Raw genomic sequence first — 16,871 nt, 5'->3', positions numbered from 1 at the left:
AGTTTTCTTTTCTGTTAAGGTATTTTTAACAAAAAAAAAGTTAAATCGAATACATTTTCTTATATTTAGTCTTCAACAAGATCCATACATTTTTATGCATTGCAAGGAAGGTAAATTGAAATTATAGATAGATAACTAAAAGGAAATGTGAGACGTTACTCTGCATTCAATTTTATTTTTCACGACAGCTGGAAGATATTTGACACTAGATTCAACCCTAAACATGAGTTTGAACTTGCAACAAATCCATATACATAGTGAATTTTGGGTGGAACCATGTTTTATGCATCGATCCCCCTCCTATTGCCAAGGCCAGAGTTTTAGATCAAACCACAGTAGCTATACCAATGCTTTTAGAATGGCTTAGTGCAGTTTAAGTACATGAATTGAAACATCGAAATACATGCATTATTCTCTAAATAGTGGGAGCTGCTAACAGATCTCATATCATGTATGGCGCCATGTTGCATCATTGATCAAATGATGCTTTCCCGCCATAAGTGGCAGACGAGAGCTTGACGATGAGTGGGTAAGACGTATCACTCACGCTCATTTATAGTTTTATGTATCCAATGTTAGTTTAGTGATGTTTTGTCCTTGTAATCTTAATAAATATATTTTACATATCAATGCTGATCGTTGCCTTTCCCCACATTTTTGGGGGCTCGACCTTTCTCGTGAATACCCGTAGCAAATCCCGCCACATAGGTGAAATTCTGCGGACGTTAGCACAATTTATTTAAGACTTTAAATTGATGTTAAAAATTTTCAGAAGAGTAGATTTTTGCTGTGGATAATTTACTGGATTGATGATTGGACGTTATACATGTTTTAGATGGATATGACTCACGTAAAACTTTCAAGGTTCAATTACTTCGTGTTCTTGAGCAACTATTATAACATATACTGACTACTTGAACAAAAAATGAACATCATTAACTTCGAAACGAAATACCAATCAAATTAATTAATAATTGTAACTCATAACCGTTATAATTGCTGTACCATAGCGAAATGCAGCTTCGTGACAAAAATTTCAATCAACATGCACACAAACATATGGAATTTCATAACTTTTATTATTTACGATTAACCGAGTTCTAATGATTTATCATTCTTCCATCCCTAGGTGCTGTTTGCTCTCAATCACACACTTCTTCAACATGAATTGCGTGAAAGTGAGATGCAGTCTTCTTACACCACCGAAGACCTTATTCGGCATTACAATTGTGGTGACCTCAACTCGGAAGTGTTTGGACAAGACACTGCGCCTGTACCGAATCTCTCGAATAATTCTTTATCGGAGGAGGACGCCACTCTAGCACGAAACATCGATCTTTACTTTCGACAGGAGCTCATCTACAACCGAAATAAGAGGATGGGAAGTAGAGTGGTGCAACTTATGCAGCAAAATCCCGACCAGAGTCTGTTCTTCGCCTTTGGAGCAGGTTTGTTTTGTTTTGTTCCCTTCTGATAAAATGGCATCATGTCCAGTTAATATTTTTGAAGTATTTGCTTTACTTAACTTCCATAATTCTTTAAACATGTAAAAAATATATAAGTAGACTGATTGGTAAATTGCTAATGAATATTGTTAAAGACTTTTCATTGTTTTATTTGAGTTAATTGCTTTGAACAGAGGTATTATTCGATTCACATATGAAAAATAGTTTCAGCGGAAACAGTACTGAAATGCTTCCATCTGAAAATTTTGGTAGCTTTTAAATTCGTATTGTTGTAGCATCTGAAGAAATTTCAGTAAATATTGTGAAGATTATATGAAGCCATTTTGACCTACTCATTAAATTCGATTGCTCATTTTTATAACATAGTTCTGCAATAGGAAAATCCAAAGCAAACGATTTTGAGGTAATAATAAATTGAAAATTGGCCAGACTTTGCAGATGAAATGGAATGTTTAGAAACAGTTTTTTTTCTTATCCACAGAATAAGATCTGTTGAATGTCAACTTGAAATTATAAATCATAAGATATATTGCTAAATATCACATAGGTTTGGATAATAAGTAGGAAGCGCATAAGTAGCCAGGGCAAACCATTATTAGCAACTTTTGTATGTATGATAGGGATCTGAGTTTGATTACCAAATATATAAGTATGAATGGTAGTTTTGTTGCTATAGCTGAGGAATTGTTTTATGAGTCCTGTTTGTTTTGCATATTTTGATAAAGTATATTTTCAGTTATAGAGAAATTATTACAAATCCATCTATTTTAACGTTATTTCTAAGGTTTCTGTATAATGTTTATATATTTATGCAAAAACTTAATTAATCTTACTATTGTGAACTCCCAATTTCTATTTGAGTTGGCAAGAAGAAGAAAATTTTGATATACTCTTCTGTACGGGAAGAGATGCACGCAAGATGATTGCATAGAGACCATGAACGATAATTCAATTGCCATGGCACAAAATTCACCTTCAACTAATAATTGCTGCACATATGACGATTGCTAAGAGCCCATGAATGGTCACTCAATTGTAATGGCACGAAATGCCCAATCACAAAATGATACTCATTTAGAAAGCAATCTATATAAACGATTTAAATTTATGGCTGATAGCTATCTTTGTTGGCCATTAATACATTCTGAGTCCACTTTTTATTTCATATGCCAACTGCTTTTTGTCTTACTGGAGCTTGAAGTGACACTTACTGGCGAATTAAATTTGCCTCCTCTGACGTTGAAAGAACTGCCATATTTAGTGAATTCAAATCGCTTAAAAAATATGGTTCCAGTCTCATTACAAAAGGAAGTGAATCATTAAAACTTACACTTGTTACTTGATGCAGATTTTGCTGCAAAAATATTTCATAAAATCGGAATCAACTTACAGATATTTAAAAAACAGATAGAATTTATAAAAATTACATTTAGGAGAAAAAGAAAAGTTTATTGAGAATACAGAAAATATAAGTGTCATATTTTAATTTAATTAAGATATTATTATTAATTATTTATTAGATTATTGGAGAGACTATTTTAATTTAATTAATTAGAGCTGTCATATGTTAGAAGTGATATAGATTAAATTTAATATTAATGCGAAGTTCATCATCCCCGTAATTTTAAGGAGAATTCCGCTTAAACATTTATTAGAAAAATTAATTTTTCACAATTTATGAGTTAAATTTAGAAAAAAAATGTTTCAATAGAATAATCTTTTATGATTTAAAGATAACATATTCGTGTAAAAATTAAGAAATATTCCTTTAATAATTTGACAGAAATAATCAGGAAATTTAAGAGAGCTTTACTAAGTAGTCAATACTTTCGATTAAGTAACCATGTTTATTTAAAAATGAAATGATACACACTTTTCTTTTCAATATGCATAATTTTTATGATATGCATTTTATCAGAATAAATATGGCATTAATTGAAGCATTTCTAAGCAAATCTGCTTCAAATTATTCGAATTTTGCATTAAGTATCATTTATTTATATATTTAAAAAGGCGTAGTAAATGTTCTATAAAGCGGAGAAATAAATTGTTACAAATTACAGTAACTTTCATCTGGTTTTGACAAACTCGGTTTTTCTTTTCATTTTAAAATCATATCAAAGACAAAAATCATCAGAACCAATTGAGAAACGGAAAACATTCATAATTAATCGAAAGCCGCTTTTATATCAATAATTGAAAGTGGCTTTCTAAAATCACTAGAAAACTCAAAGCAAATTGATTCAAATTAAGAAACAACTAACATCTCAACTTCTGGGCGATTAATTTGGAAAGAAGCACTTCTGTTATTCGATAGATAGTTAAGAAAATAAGATTCGTTAGTAAACAAATGTAATCAATTTTTCAGATATCAAACAGTATGTTCCATCTCATCATTTTCTAACCATTAACGAAGTATTTTTCCAATAAACAACAATATAAGACAGAATGTTAATCGCCCAGAAAATAACTCTTGAAGAATAGTAGAATCAAATCGAATTGCACTCCAAGGAGAAAGAAAATTAATCTACCTTCGCTTTCGCATGTTTACGGAATATAAAGCTGACTAATGTCTTTTGATTTTCTAATCAAATTATCCTTTTATTTGGTTATTCCAAATGATCTCGTTGTTCTAAGAGTGAATTCAATTATATTTGGATGAGTAGTCTTATTCGCTTATTTCAGTTTTCCTTCTTTCTTCTTCTTGTAAGAGATTTTTTTATACTTCATTTCATTTCATTAAAATTCCTGTTTGTGAAAATGGCAAAAGAAAAAATTTCAGGCTCAAATCTCAGAATAGTTAATTAAAAAAAATCAATTATATTTCATATTTGACTGCATTTTTGAAATTTGTATGTCTCTTTGCAACATAATGCAGTGTAATTTTTCTTAATTTTTGTAATAATATTTAATTACATCTGTAGCAAAACGGAAAGGGAACATTTGATCTTTAGAAACGAAAATGTGGAGTAGTTATAAGACGTTAGGATGTAATCTTTTTTTTTTATAGTTTTCCTCGATTTGCTACAAGATGGCGCCACTGATATGAATTAAAACGTAAAAAAAATTAAGCAATTTGCTGATAATAAAAATTTTGAAAATATAAATGAATTGTTGCAATAAATTCCAAAATTCTAGCTTTCCTGAAACTGAATTATAATCTGCTAAAATGTTTAATTTTTATTACTATGAAAAAAATGAAATTAATTAAAAGCATGTGACATCTTCTGTATAAATTAAACTATATAGATGCAAAATAATCAGAAAAGGGAAATAATAACGTATTTCGTATGCATAAACACGAACGAGATGTATTACAAGCTTTCCGTATTATAATAAGCATAAAATTAATGTAAAGAATTATTCTTAAGTTTATTTTAGCTTAGTTGTATTAGCAGCGAAATTTTAAGAATCATTAAAGCTATTTTGTGACAGATCTCATAATTCTGAGTGTCGTCTCGATGACGAGGATGATGCCTGAGTTAGCAGCCCCTTTTCCAAGCTTTTGCTTCACACTGTTGGAAAAATATTTGGTTCGGTCAACTTTTTTCAACTTCAACTTCATATTTCATTTTTTCTATCAAATCAAAGGAGGACTAATTGAAACGTCTGCCGTTCTGTAATTTCAAAAGCATGTAAAAACGATAACACAAAAACACAATAAATTTATCATTTACTTTCCAAAATTCTTTAGTCGCTAATGGGCGACTTTAAATTTGCTTGCTCTGATGATAGACTATCGTTTTATATGATCAGTCTTTTCATAAATTTTAGCTTTGTGTTTTATGACACATAAGGAGAAATTTAATGTGCTATGATATTGAGAGTAATATTTTAACAAATTTCTTAATTGCACTCTTTGTTTGATATTATTACACAGCTGTGAAAATATCTAGTTTTATATCAGTGAAACAGAAAGATGTTCTTTAAGCAATAGGATAATGGAAAGTAAATATTATTAACTCTGTGAAGATGTGATAGTTTTCGCACCGTTTTAAATGCATGCGATATCTAGGCTATTATATAGCTACAATTACGAACAAATTCTTTGCTTACTTATTTAAAAAATATTTTTATGAAATTTTCCCATTAATTTATTCAGCCTCTTAAGAGGAAATCATTATTTTTATTTCTAAAATTTCTAATTTTAGTGCAAGAGTGAGAAATTAAATTTTGCAGCTCAATTATTATCAAAACATGTTCCAATGTTTAATTAATTATAAAGTTTGGATTTTCATAAAACTTCGTAAGATAAAATCAAATTAAGTAGCAACGTAAAATATGAATAAGAATTCTGAGATCATATTAATAATAATTTATTCAAAACTTTGAGTAATTTGAAACAAACTTTTATATTAATTAAAGTTTTCCAAATATATAAGAGTTATTGAAAGAAAATAAAATAATCGGGAGGTAACCATAGAAAGATTGTAAGAGATATTGATATCTTTTAAACATCTAGGAAATCTTATAAAAAATTAAAACTTGCAATAAAAAAAAATCTTCTTTGAAGAATGCATTAATACTGAGATCAGGTTTGGAGATAAAGATTCTTTAAAATACTGAAAGAAGATATTAAAATTTCGTCGTCTACATTTAAATCTCATGAAATCAATAAAAAAAATACAATGTAAACCGGTAATTTTATTCGATAATGGTAATTATTAGGAGATATCAACAGCAACAACCTGAAATTATTTCATGAAAGAAACTTTAAAATAGAACATTAATTTATTCAAGGGTATTTCGAAAGATATTTCGCATATGCAAGAAAAAAGCATTAAACGTGTTAATTTTTCATTAAAATCCAAAGTAAATAAATTCAAATAATTATAATTTAACTTAATAATTTATAAATAACAACGATAATCAATTTCGCCTTCTTACAATTAGTTGATTATAGAGTTCGTAACAAAATTTCAAACAAAGCGGGAGAAATTTCCCTAAAATTTTGTCTTATATTCTCTATTAAAGTTATTATCCCCCTCCCGACAATAAACTGACCATGTTAGAGGAAGCTTTAGGAGCTCCAAATACTCAGATTTTTATTTTCCGAGCTCCTACATAGGACTTGCAGTATAGTAAATAAAACTGTTATGATAAGTTACGAAAGAACCTGTGCAATGAGAAAGGTTGTGCCTTTCTCTTCACATTAAATTTAAATGTAAATTTCTTGTCAGAAACAATGTTTTTTTATTTTAAATTTAGTAATTTAAAATGTTTGCAACTTAATGGGGTAATTTCGAATGAAACAGGAGTCATTCGAATGTAAACGTATCACCTCTGGAAATACTTTTTTTGTCAAATTACATAATCAAATTACATTACTGAAAGAGCTTGCAAATTAATTTATATTAATAATAAATACTGATACAGTAATAAAATATGATACGGTTTTATTTGATAATTTGCGATTATCATATTTCCCGGTTAATATTTAATTAAATAACGTAACCACAGATCAAACAATGAAAATGACTTTCAGAAGTAGAATGGAATGGGTATTTTAAATTCATATATGCTATTCCTTCATTACCAATTTGCATGATCCCTTTGGAAGGCTATTACTGCTTCTTTCAAATCATGGATTTCAAAACCTTGTTTCTAGAATGAGCTCATTAATACATGAAGTCCGGAGATAATCTATATTGTTACAAAATTTGCGGGTTCGTTTGGATAGTGGAAGTGATATAGTGTGGAGAACGCTCAATCAGCAGTAAAAAAAAAAAAAAAAAAAAAAAAAAAAACGACGTTTATTTACACGAAGACAGGACAGCACAAAGACGACAACTATGTACAGCAGAGACGAACACAGTAGACGGCAGTAGCACACTTCAGTAGACAGCAGCACACGAAGCGGATAGACAGAATCCAGAAGGAGAGGGGTTCCTGGGAGCTTCGCACTACCGTCTCTCCAACGGCTGACCGTCTCGCTACTTCTCACACGACTTCACTAACAACACCACGACTTCTTCGCAGCTTCAGTTCCGGGAGGCTTCAGACCAATCAGGACGTCTCTGGGCGTATCTCGGTTCCTACTGGATGGATCGTGAAACTTCTCGAACTTTCCAGTATGATCCATTTTGTCGCCAAAGTCCCCAAATTCATCGCCAAGTCACCAAATTGTCGCCAAGCTCTGAATTCATCGACGCTCAGCACGCACAGATCGTGCATCCTGTCTTTTTTACGATGACACTGGTCGTACTGGGAAGTAAAATAACAGGTTTGTAACAATATATATAGAAAAAGCTAATGTAGGTAGCACAGAAATCGTTCTTATTACTTGTTTTCGTATAGCAACAGTCAAATATAAAGAAACTATTATACGAATTTCATACTGTTTCATTGAATGCTTTTACAGCTGCATTGAATTCAAAGCTTAACTTTGGTAATTAATGGAGGTGTAAATGAAAGAAGAACAAGACATGTTCTAGAGTGTGCACGTCGTGTCACTAAAAAGTCCATAAAGTTCGAGGAAAGAGGATATAAAAATAAAACAAGAACAAGAAAGAGGTTTCAAACAGAAAGCTTAATTGAGCACAAAAATAGACTTACCCCTTGCCTAATGGATAACTGCTATGATTTGTCTACATAAATTAATGTTAATATCTTCCAAAACAATTATCTTATCAAAAATATCTTTTAATTGTCTTAAAACTCAAAAAACTAAATCATACCATCCTGAAATAAACAGTACCCATATACTGATAAACTTCAGTTTAAATCTGAACAATATATTTGCAGCTAAAAAATTTCTTATCCAATAACTGAAATCAAAGCAGTCATCTTTCAACATAGTTCATCAAAACATTCTAATTATGCATTTAACTATATTCCACCACACATTTTAGTAATTAGTGATCGTAGCATCCAGCGATTCCAGCTGTTAATCTCCAATAATATTCAATTAAATTTCCTGCCATTGGGCAGTAAATGGGACATTCCTGTGGGTGGACAATTACATTTGTTAATGGACGCCGCGGTTCAGCTAGGGGTACATTAAGCCAACATGTTAGGTCGGTAATGAAGTCCGTTTCAGCAACTGTAAAATTTACTGTTTTGTGGGCAATAATTAGCGAAACATTCGCTAAAGGGATTGTTTGACACGGATTTGGGTTCAATGCACTGAATTGTGAACTGGAAGATATTGGTGATTTTAAGGTTCATACTGATTAAATCAGCACTTTTAAGAAGGAAATTAGGTGCAATTAGGTTTTAATGGCGACCAAAAAGCGCCAAGAAAAAGAAATCGCCAAATTATAAAAAAATATATTCAAGTACCAAATATTAAGTTATATAATCACGTTATATATTATATAGTTAAATATATCAGTTTGACGATTGCAATCGCCAAGTTGGCGACATTTTTTCTTGGCGTTTTTTGATCGCCGTTGCAACCGACAAGTACCGAACACGAAAACAAAAACTCATTTCTGGAAAAAATAAATAAATAAAAGGACAAAAAGTTGCTATTTTTTCCTAATTTTACTATTTTAACTAAAATTTATTACCTTAATGATTTATTTAATAGTTTTTGTTTCTTCTTTAATATTGAGAAAGGATATATATATGATAATATATATTTGAAAAAAAAATGAATTCTTGGTACAAATTCCCATCTTCGAACGCTTGGTTCAGTGACTACTCGTGGGACTTTATTAAATTACGATGTCATTTATTGGTACTTGATATAATTATAACATATACATTTTTATGTTATAAACAATTTAACAGTTCTTATACGAACAATTCTTGTTGGATCAGTTTTTAAATTTCGTTCTAATGCATTCTCTTTCTTTTGTAATTCATCCTATTATTAAGATTATAACAAATATACATAGTTTTATGGAAAGGAAGAAAAATAAGTATTTTAAATAAGTAATATTTTCCGTTTACTAAAACATTTATTTCTAAATAATACTTCAAAACAGCAAATTTGTTTCCGGTGATGATTGTTGTATTCGTTGATTTTTTTAATGATCTGCAATAAATCATTTTATACGACAATGTTATCAGAAAAACTTAAAGTTTTCCCAACACTGCGTTGTTTCAGTCTCCTTTAAGGTTAAGTGGATTATACTCAAGATTTCAAGTATAATCCACTTGGATTATAATCTCAAGGTTCCAAATATAATCCACTTAAGAACTTTAATAATTTAAGATTATTAAAAAAAAATTCATCACATTTTCTAATTTTGGAAACTGCAAACCTTTGCAACATTTTATATTCGTTTTACATTGCCAATATTGGTAATGCTTTTATTTACTTTTTTATGCATTAAATTTTATAAATCTAATAAACTTTTTAAAGTATTAATTCGCCCAATTTTTGAGTATCTAGTTCCATTATTAAACAGTAAATTAAAAATTGCCGAAAATAATTGTTTTAATCAATATGAAAAGGCAATTCCACTCTACATATTAAACTTGGAAATGAAAGAATAATTTCAATTTTCGTATTTTTCATATTTCACATTTTAATTTTCGTATTTTTTACGATACGAATATTGACTGCGAGGATTGAAGATTCTTTTGTATGTTATCGACCGGATTAAATTTTAAATAATTAAAAAAATTCAGTTACGAGAAATTCATTTATTATTCGGTTTTAGAAAAGAAAGCATTTGGCCAAAATGTAGATTTGTTCCATAGATTGAATTATTTCAGAAAAAAAATACCGTTGTGCAAAAATGATTATAATAATTTTGTTATTACTATTGATTTTCAAGTATTTTAATACTATAGTAAATTGAAATGAAACTGAATTGATTTCATTTAGTAATATGTACGATTCAGATCAGCTATAAATGTTAAAGATAAAAAAAATTGTCTATTATGATGTTTTCTCCTACCTTTAATTCCTTCTTCTTCAAAATGTAGATTTTTAACTTGATAATATTTGTATTTTAGTATACTGTCTATTAATTCCAATAAACATGATTAAATTTAATTCAAAAATTCTCTAACTTTGTAACTTTCTTTTATTATAGTTGGTCATTAAGAAAAAGATTTCCAAAGCCTTCAAATAGATTTTTTTATTAAAAATTAATTGAAATTTGATTGTAAAATTTGTTCAGTCACATTGAAGAATATTATTAATGAAACATCTATATACCACATTAAAATTCCAAATACTATAATTGTTCATGTACAGTATTTTCATTAATTTCGATATAAAATTTAAAATATTTTACTACATCGCTTTTAATTGTTTCAGAAATTGTATTTATATTCACGTGTGTTCTGAGGATATTAAACATTTTTTTACGCAATTTAACCCAAAACTCCTCAATCACATTTTATTAAATGAATAGAAGTAATTTACGTACTTAATACTTATTATTATACGTATGTGTAAATTAATATAAAATCGAAATTTATATTGAGTCAGCGTACTATTACATTTAATATTTAAATTAAAAATACATTCTTTTCAGATACAGTATTTCATTTTCTAAGTCTTGGCTTCCTTTTTCAAATACAAGTAAAACTGATAAAAATTTGAATGGCATATCCTTATCTTCCAAATGGAGCAATAATATGATAAATTTGATAATCGAAATTCCTTTTAGTACCTCCATTTCCATATTTACGACTAGTAAAGAAATGCTTAGAGTAGCGTATACTGTTATTTTTAATGCATTTTTAATTTTATATTTTAGTTTTATTAATTTTAGAACATTTATGAGATATAGTTAAAAATTTACTTGTCAATTCAAGCATCAATCAGATAAATAAATTCAAAGGTGATTGAAAATAAAAAAGCCGTTGGTGTTGTAGCTATAAAAAAAAGAGAAAAACAAACTTTTTACTGTTTAAACAAGAAAGATACATTCAACAACAGAATACTGATACAATAGTTTTCATGAACTTTATCGTAAAGATAAATAAAAATCATTCATTTTGTAAATTTATTCTTTTGTTTTTCAATAAATATATTTAAATTACAAATGAAAAAGGGATTTTACGAAGAAATTAGAATGTTGAGAAAGAATGTCTCAATGTGATGAAGACAAAATGTTTTGCTAATAAAAAATTAATTTATGTTAATATTTACATTTTCAAATAATAATTCAAAATTAATTAATTTGTTATTGACGTTGCTTACGTTTTATACTATACTTTTGTGTACACTTAACAATGCTTTAATATATTGTTTCTCTTTTGTAAATATAAATTTGCTGATGACATAAATATGAGCACATAATAGAAAATAGCTTTTATATTTTTGAAGTGTGATCTTTGAATTTACTTCAGCACGTCAGCTTTCTTCTTTCAAAACCAGAACAATCTCCTTTCATATTCATAGTAAGATTTCCACCATGGAAAAATTATTAAAAAAAACAACCTTATTCATCTTTTGATCATTGAAAAGGTTACATTTTTTCAATGCAACTTTTCTCCGTACTTCTAAGATAGTAAAATAAACAAGAAACATCAATGGTTCTTCTGAAAGATGTTTGCTTTCTTTAAATATATATATAGAATATGATCGCTTGTTTTTTAATCAGGGAGGAAGAACTGACATGGCGTCTGTTATATTTTTCTTTTGATGGAGCATCGTGAAGCACAGATTGAAAGCTTGAGTTACAAAGTCTTAAAAATTTTTTACTTTTACAAATGCACTTTGAACAAAAAAAGAATCATTAATTTATTGTTGAGTATAGTAAGGCAGTTCAGGAAATTTGCTTTCTCCACTTGTTTAGTAACTATGTGTTATTAAACAGATTCAGGGACTTCCCCCCCCCCATTCATTGTTTCTTCTAAACTAAAATACTTTTATTTCTAGTTTTGGTTGATCCTTCCTTAATAATCAGAATGACTTCAAATGTCTTATTTTTAGAGTGATTGTTTAGATTTTATTTCAGTCATAGATATCATTAAATCCATAATGCATGCTGGGATACATCACGAATCATCACGATACATCACGTATCGTGATGTTCGGCATGAAATGTGATTTATTATCAACTTTATTAATCCCTTAAAGCTTTTAATTTCATTCAAGCTTTTCTTTATATGAGACCTTATCTAAAGATAATTGGACTTGAAATGATGATGAATCATGGATTCAGAATTTTCGTGTAAAATCAACTTTGTTTGTATGTTTTTATATGAAACTCAAATAGAAGATGTGGTAAGTATCAATAATGTATTTTTATTTTTGTAAGCAATGGCAAGATTGACTACATAAAATATCAATAATCGACTGTAGCCTAATTATTCAAAAATCAAAATTCTGGATTTCAATATTTCAATCTAGAATTCTTGTAATGTCCGTTATGTCTTTCAAAAATTATTTTAAATGTGAAAATAATGAATATTAAAAAGAGCAGAAAAAGATATAACCGCGCTAATTAAAGTTTTATTTGAAAAGCAATATTTATTCTTTAAGATTGAATGAAATATTTAAATCTCCCTGAATGATATTTGGCTTTAAATTAAATTTCATTTTTTAGACCATTTATAAGAAAATATAATATTTGTTTATTAAATTTTCTGTAACTTCTAGTTTTAACATAAGGGAGAAAATGTTGGCTATTTTATTTTTAGTATGACATCTACTATTACTTTATTTTTCCATAAATAACTCGTATTCAGGATCTGAGTAGACGAAGAGAATTTTAAAACAATTATTTATGAATATAATTATTTTTCAATATTCCTTTTTTTTGCTGTATTTCTTTACAAAATTATCCATTGAAAAATTATTATTCTAAAACTTATTACTTATGTTGTTTATTGCAGAAAACCAGGGAAAGCAACAACTGCAATATGCTGGCATCCTTAAACTCGCTATAAAATTATAAGAAGTACATCAAACTGTTTAAAATGCCCTAAAATTATACCTGTTTTTATTTCAATTTAATCCCCGCTTGAGCAAAAAATTAACGGGGAGATTTATGCAGTATATTTGAGAATCGAGAATGAGTTAGATAGCATTCATGGTCATCATATCATTTCTTCAAACCATTTATTACATTTTCAAATTAGATTTTAAAGCCAATTTAGATTATGACTTTAAATATTGTATTAAAACATGAATGGAAATATTTTAATTATTTTCTAGGTGTAATTTTAACGATATTCTTTATTTAAAAAATGAAAGAAAATGTTAATGCTTGCTACAATTTCACAACAGGGAAAAATAATAAAATAATGAATTTTTAAAAGTTTTGTATATACATGTATCTATGTATATAGAAGAGTTCTGCCCGGACATAATATATATTGTAATCGAAATACAATAGATTAGAAATCCGACTGTAAATCTCCTGGTTGCCCAAATGTCCTGAAAGTGGTATGTCGTATGGCAAGTCGTTTGAAACAAGGCTAATATTTAACGGATTATTTCCTTTTCTTTATATACTAGCATTTTCTACTTAACGGGAAAACTTTTATATTAATTTATTATAAAGATCTAAACTGCTGGCAATCAACTATAACCATATCTATTGATGTCAAGTAGCACAATAAAAGAAAAATAATATGTATAAAGAAATATTCTTCAAACAATTGAACTTTTAACATTTAACTGGGAGGTGCTCTCTCAGACCTCTAAAGATGGACTTTCGCTCATCCCTATTCTATTTTATCTCACTCGAATAGATTGACCTTGTAGCTTCTTGTTTCCTGAGCTTCACTACACGTGCTTTTTTTAAATCGGTTTCTACGAATGCTTTTAAAATTATTTCATCTATTTCTTTGCGCGACGTTTGTGAGACCACACCTCCCTTTTAATGTTCTACTATTATACAAGGCTTAGCAAATGACTCTAAAACTTGATCCTCGAAATATCATGCAACCTGTTGATCCTCGTTATGAAGCAGAGCTTAAGGGACTTTTAAATGAAGCAGAAAGTGATTTTAATGATGATGATAATTGTACGGATTTTTTCGATGAAAGTTCGAATGATTCTGTACGTATGCTCAAATGTAATTACTTTTTATAGTAATAATGTATTTTGAAAAATTTCGAAAATATATTAATATATCAAGCGAAATATTTACAGAATTTAGAGGCTGGTTTTTATATTAGTACTTAATCTGTATGTTTACAATGCCCTCAAAAATGGTGCTTTCAACTGCGTTGAAGTGATGTCGATAAAAAAAATGTCCATTTTACACATTGCATTTTTTTCCCGTTATAATTGTTGAATTTCACATTATATTGTTTTTTATATACTTTTGAATTATGGAAAAATAAATATGATTTAAAAAGTAAAAAGTAATATGTTTTTTTCAAGAATATTATTTGTTGTAACATTTAATTTGCGAAGAAAATGTATGTTCAAACGAAATGACTTTTTTCAATGGTAATATATTTTGAAAAATTTCTAAAACATATTTATTTACATATCAGTAAAAATATATGTAGAATATATTGACTGATTTTCGTACTAATATTTTCGGTAGAAAATTTAATTTGTGTGTAAATAATATGCGGTCTCGTAGACCGCACCTCCCTAGTTAAGTCCCAAATTTTCCCCTCCCCAGTTAAGTGTTCATTTTTTCCAAATTTTTCACTGTTTGTAGGGGTCTTATTTGCTTTAGAAAACTCTTAAAGGATGTAGAAATAAAAAATAAAGTATCTTTAGCTTGGATCCTTCTATTCCAATCCGTTGGCAGCACTCAGGTATGAACGAAACCATGATAAATGATTCTTTGGAAAGTAGAGCTCCTTTCTTCGATGTGGTGTGAAAACTGGCTGATTAATGACATATTCCAGCTGTCCTGAGTTCACTCAGAAGTCGGCCCTGGTCACTTGTTGAAGATATTGACACTTCTATTTATAGATTTCACAATCACTGGATTGTTTAGGTTTTTTGTCTCTTTCTTTTTGAAAATACCGAGGAGTAAAAAGCAGTTTTATGCTTCACTTTCCGTGATCGTCAAAGATTCGAAATGGAGATTTTGACGAATCTCTACGTTTTAGATGTAACTGAGTCCGAAAAACACATTTCTGGCCCTACATGTGCCTATGAACAAGTTAACTCCCAAACGCTTTGAGCAAGATTGCTGGTATTTGGTATATGGAATTACAATAAAATTGGATATTTGATATTTATCAAATTTTGAAAGAAATCAATCCTCAGGAAGTCTGTCTATCAAGCTGTTCGAGTACAAACGAATTTAATAACTACAAAACATAGAAGGCCAGGACAATAAAATTTAGATGGTGTTGTTTCTAATGGCACTTGTCATAGGCAACACCACTGACTTTAGAAGTCAGTGATTTTAAACCAAGTGTGCTTCTCTTGTTTTTTCAATAGCTCTATCTAGGGCTAAGCGTACGACTTAGCTACACACACGTCACAGCCCTTTTTACGGGGTGGACTTCATTCATGCATTTCATTCACTCATCCACAGATCGCAATTTAGACCTGAATCAGAGAATGACCAGTACTACCGGATCCAGGTACCCCCAGTGGTATTACTTTAGACATGGATGATTTGTGACCACGATAGATTTATACGTGCTCCAGCCACCACACACGCAGTGAGTCTGCGGCCGGCTGGGTTCGAACTCGCAACTCAAGGGACGCGAATCCAACGCTCTACGAACCAGGCTATACCGGCCTGTAAAATTTAGTACACATTTGTAGTGTCTCAAAAATCGACACTTTTAACATTTGAACTAAATTCATCAAACAGTTGATTACTTTTCAGTCTGTACTTTCGCAAGATGTAAACTAAATCAATCATAAACCCAAAATTTAAATCGATGAAATTCGGTTTGTTACAGCTGTAGTTTTGTGACAAGTTTTGGTGCCATTCGGCCAGTAAAAAACGTCCAAAATACGTGTTATCGTAATAGATTCAGTAAAAATGCTAGATTCATCCTATAGGTCTATATTTCATAACTACTGTTCACCAGTGTCACTCTAGGTATCCGGTGTCTGTCAAGTCCCACAATTTTATGTGGAGACAAAAAGATAGAATCTTTATTTAAAAGTATAGGTGAAAGATTCAGGAAGACCGTTTCCGCTTTTTTTGGTAGCTTTTATATTTCCATAGGCAATATGAATGTAATTTAAATAAAAAACTTGTATCCAAATAAACTTAATTTACGTTATTAAACGATAAGAGTTGCATATAAGACATCTTATATTAAAAATAGAGTATGTAATCTGAGATATGCTGTTTAATATATGTTCATTCATTTTGGCTTCAATCGCCGAAATCTTACGGTTGAAAACAACCATCCAACATCGGAATTCTCCATACTAATAGTTGCAATCATTTTTCCTATGCTTTATATATATTTTTTATTTATTTACTTTAATTTGTATTTATTGTGATTGCTTAAGGGAAAATATATGTAATATGTTGAATAAATTCCCTTTAAAAATTATAAATTATGTCTGCAAACGGCATGAACATTCCTAGTTCTTTTTTCTAATTT

General features: G+C 29.3%; 1 protein-coding gene across 1 annotated transcript in view; it reads left to right on the top strand.

The window, feature by feature from the left end:
- Positions 1-16,871, top strand: part of LOC129984349 (metalloprotease TIKI2-like) — a 229,573-nt gene that overhangs the window by 193,934 nt on the left and 18,768 nt on the right. The window contains exon 4 of the mRNA XM_056094216.1: positions 1,130-1,448. Within this exon, the coding sequence (XP_055950191.1) occupies positions 1,130-1,448 (319 nt within the window). The remainder of the gene's footprint in view (positions 1-1,129; positions 1,449-16,871) is intronic.

This window comes from Argiope bruennichi, chromosome 9 (assembly GCF_947563725.1).
Source record: "Argiope bruennichi chromosome 9, qqArgBrue1.1, whole genome shotgun sequence".
Lineage (NCBI taxonomy): Eukaryota > Metazoa > Arthropoda > Arachnida > Araneae > Araneidae > Argiope > Argiope bruennichi.
The sequence above is the reverse complement of the archived record's forward strand: the minus strand, read 5'-3'. Positions and strand labels throughout refer to the sequence as shown.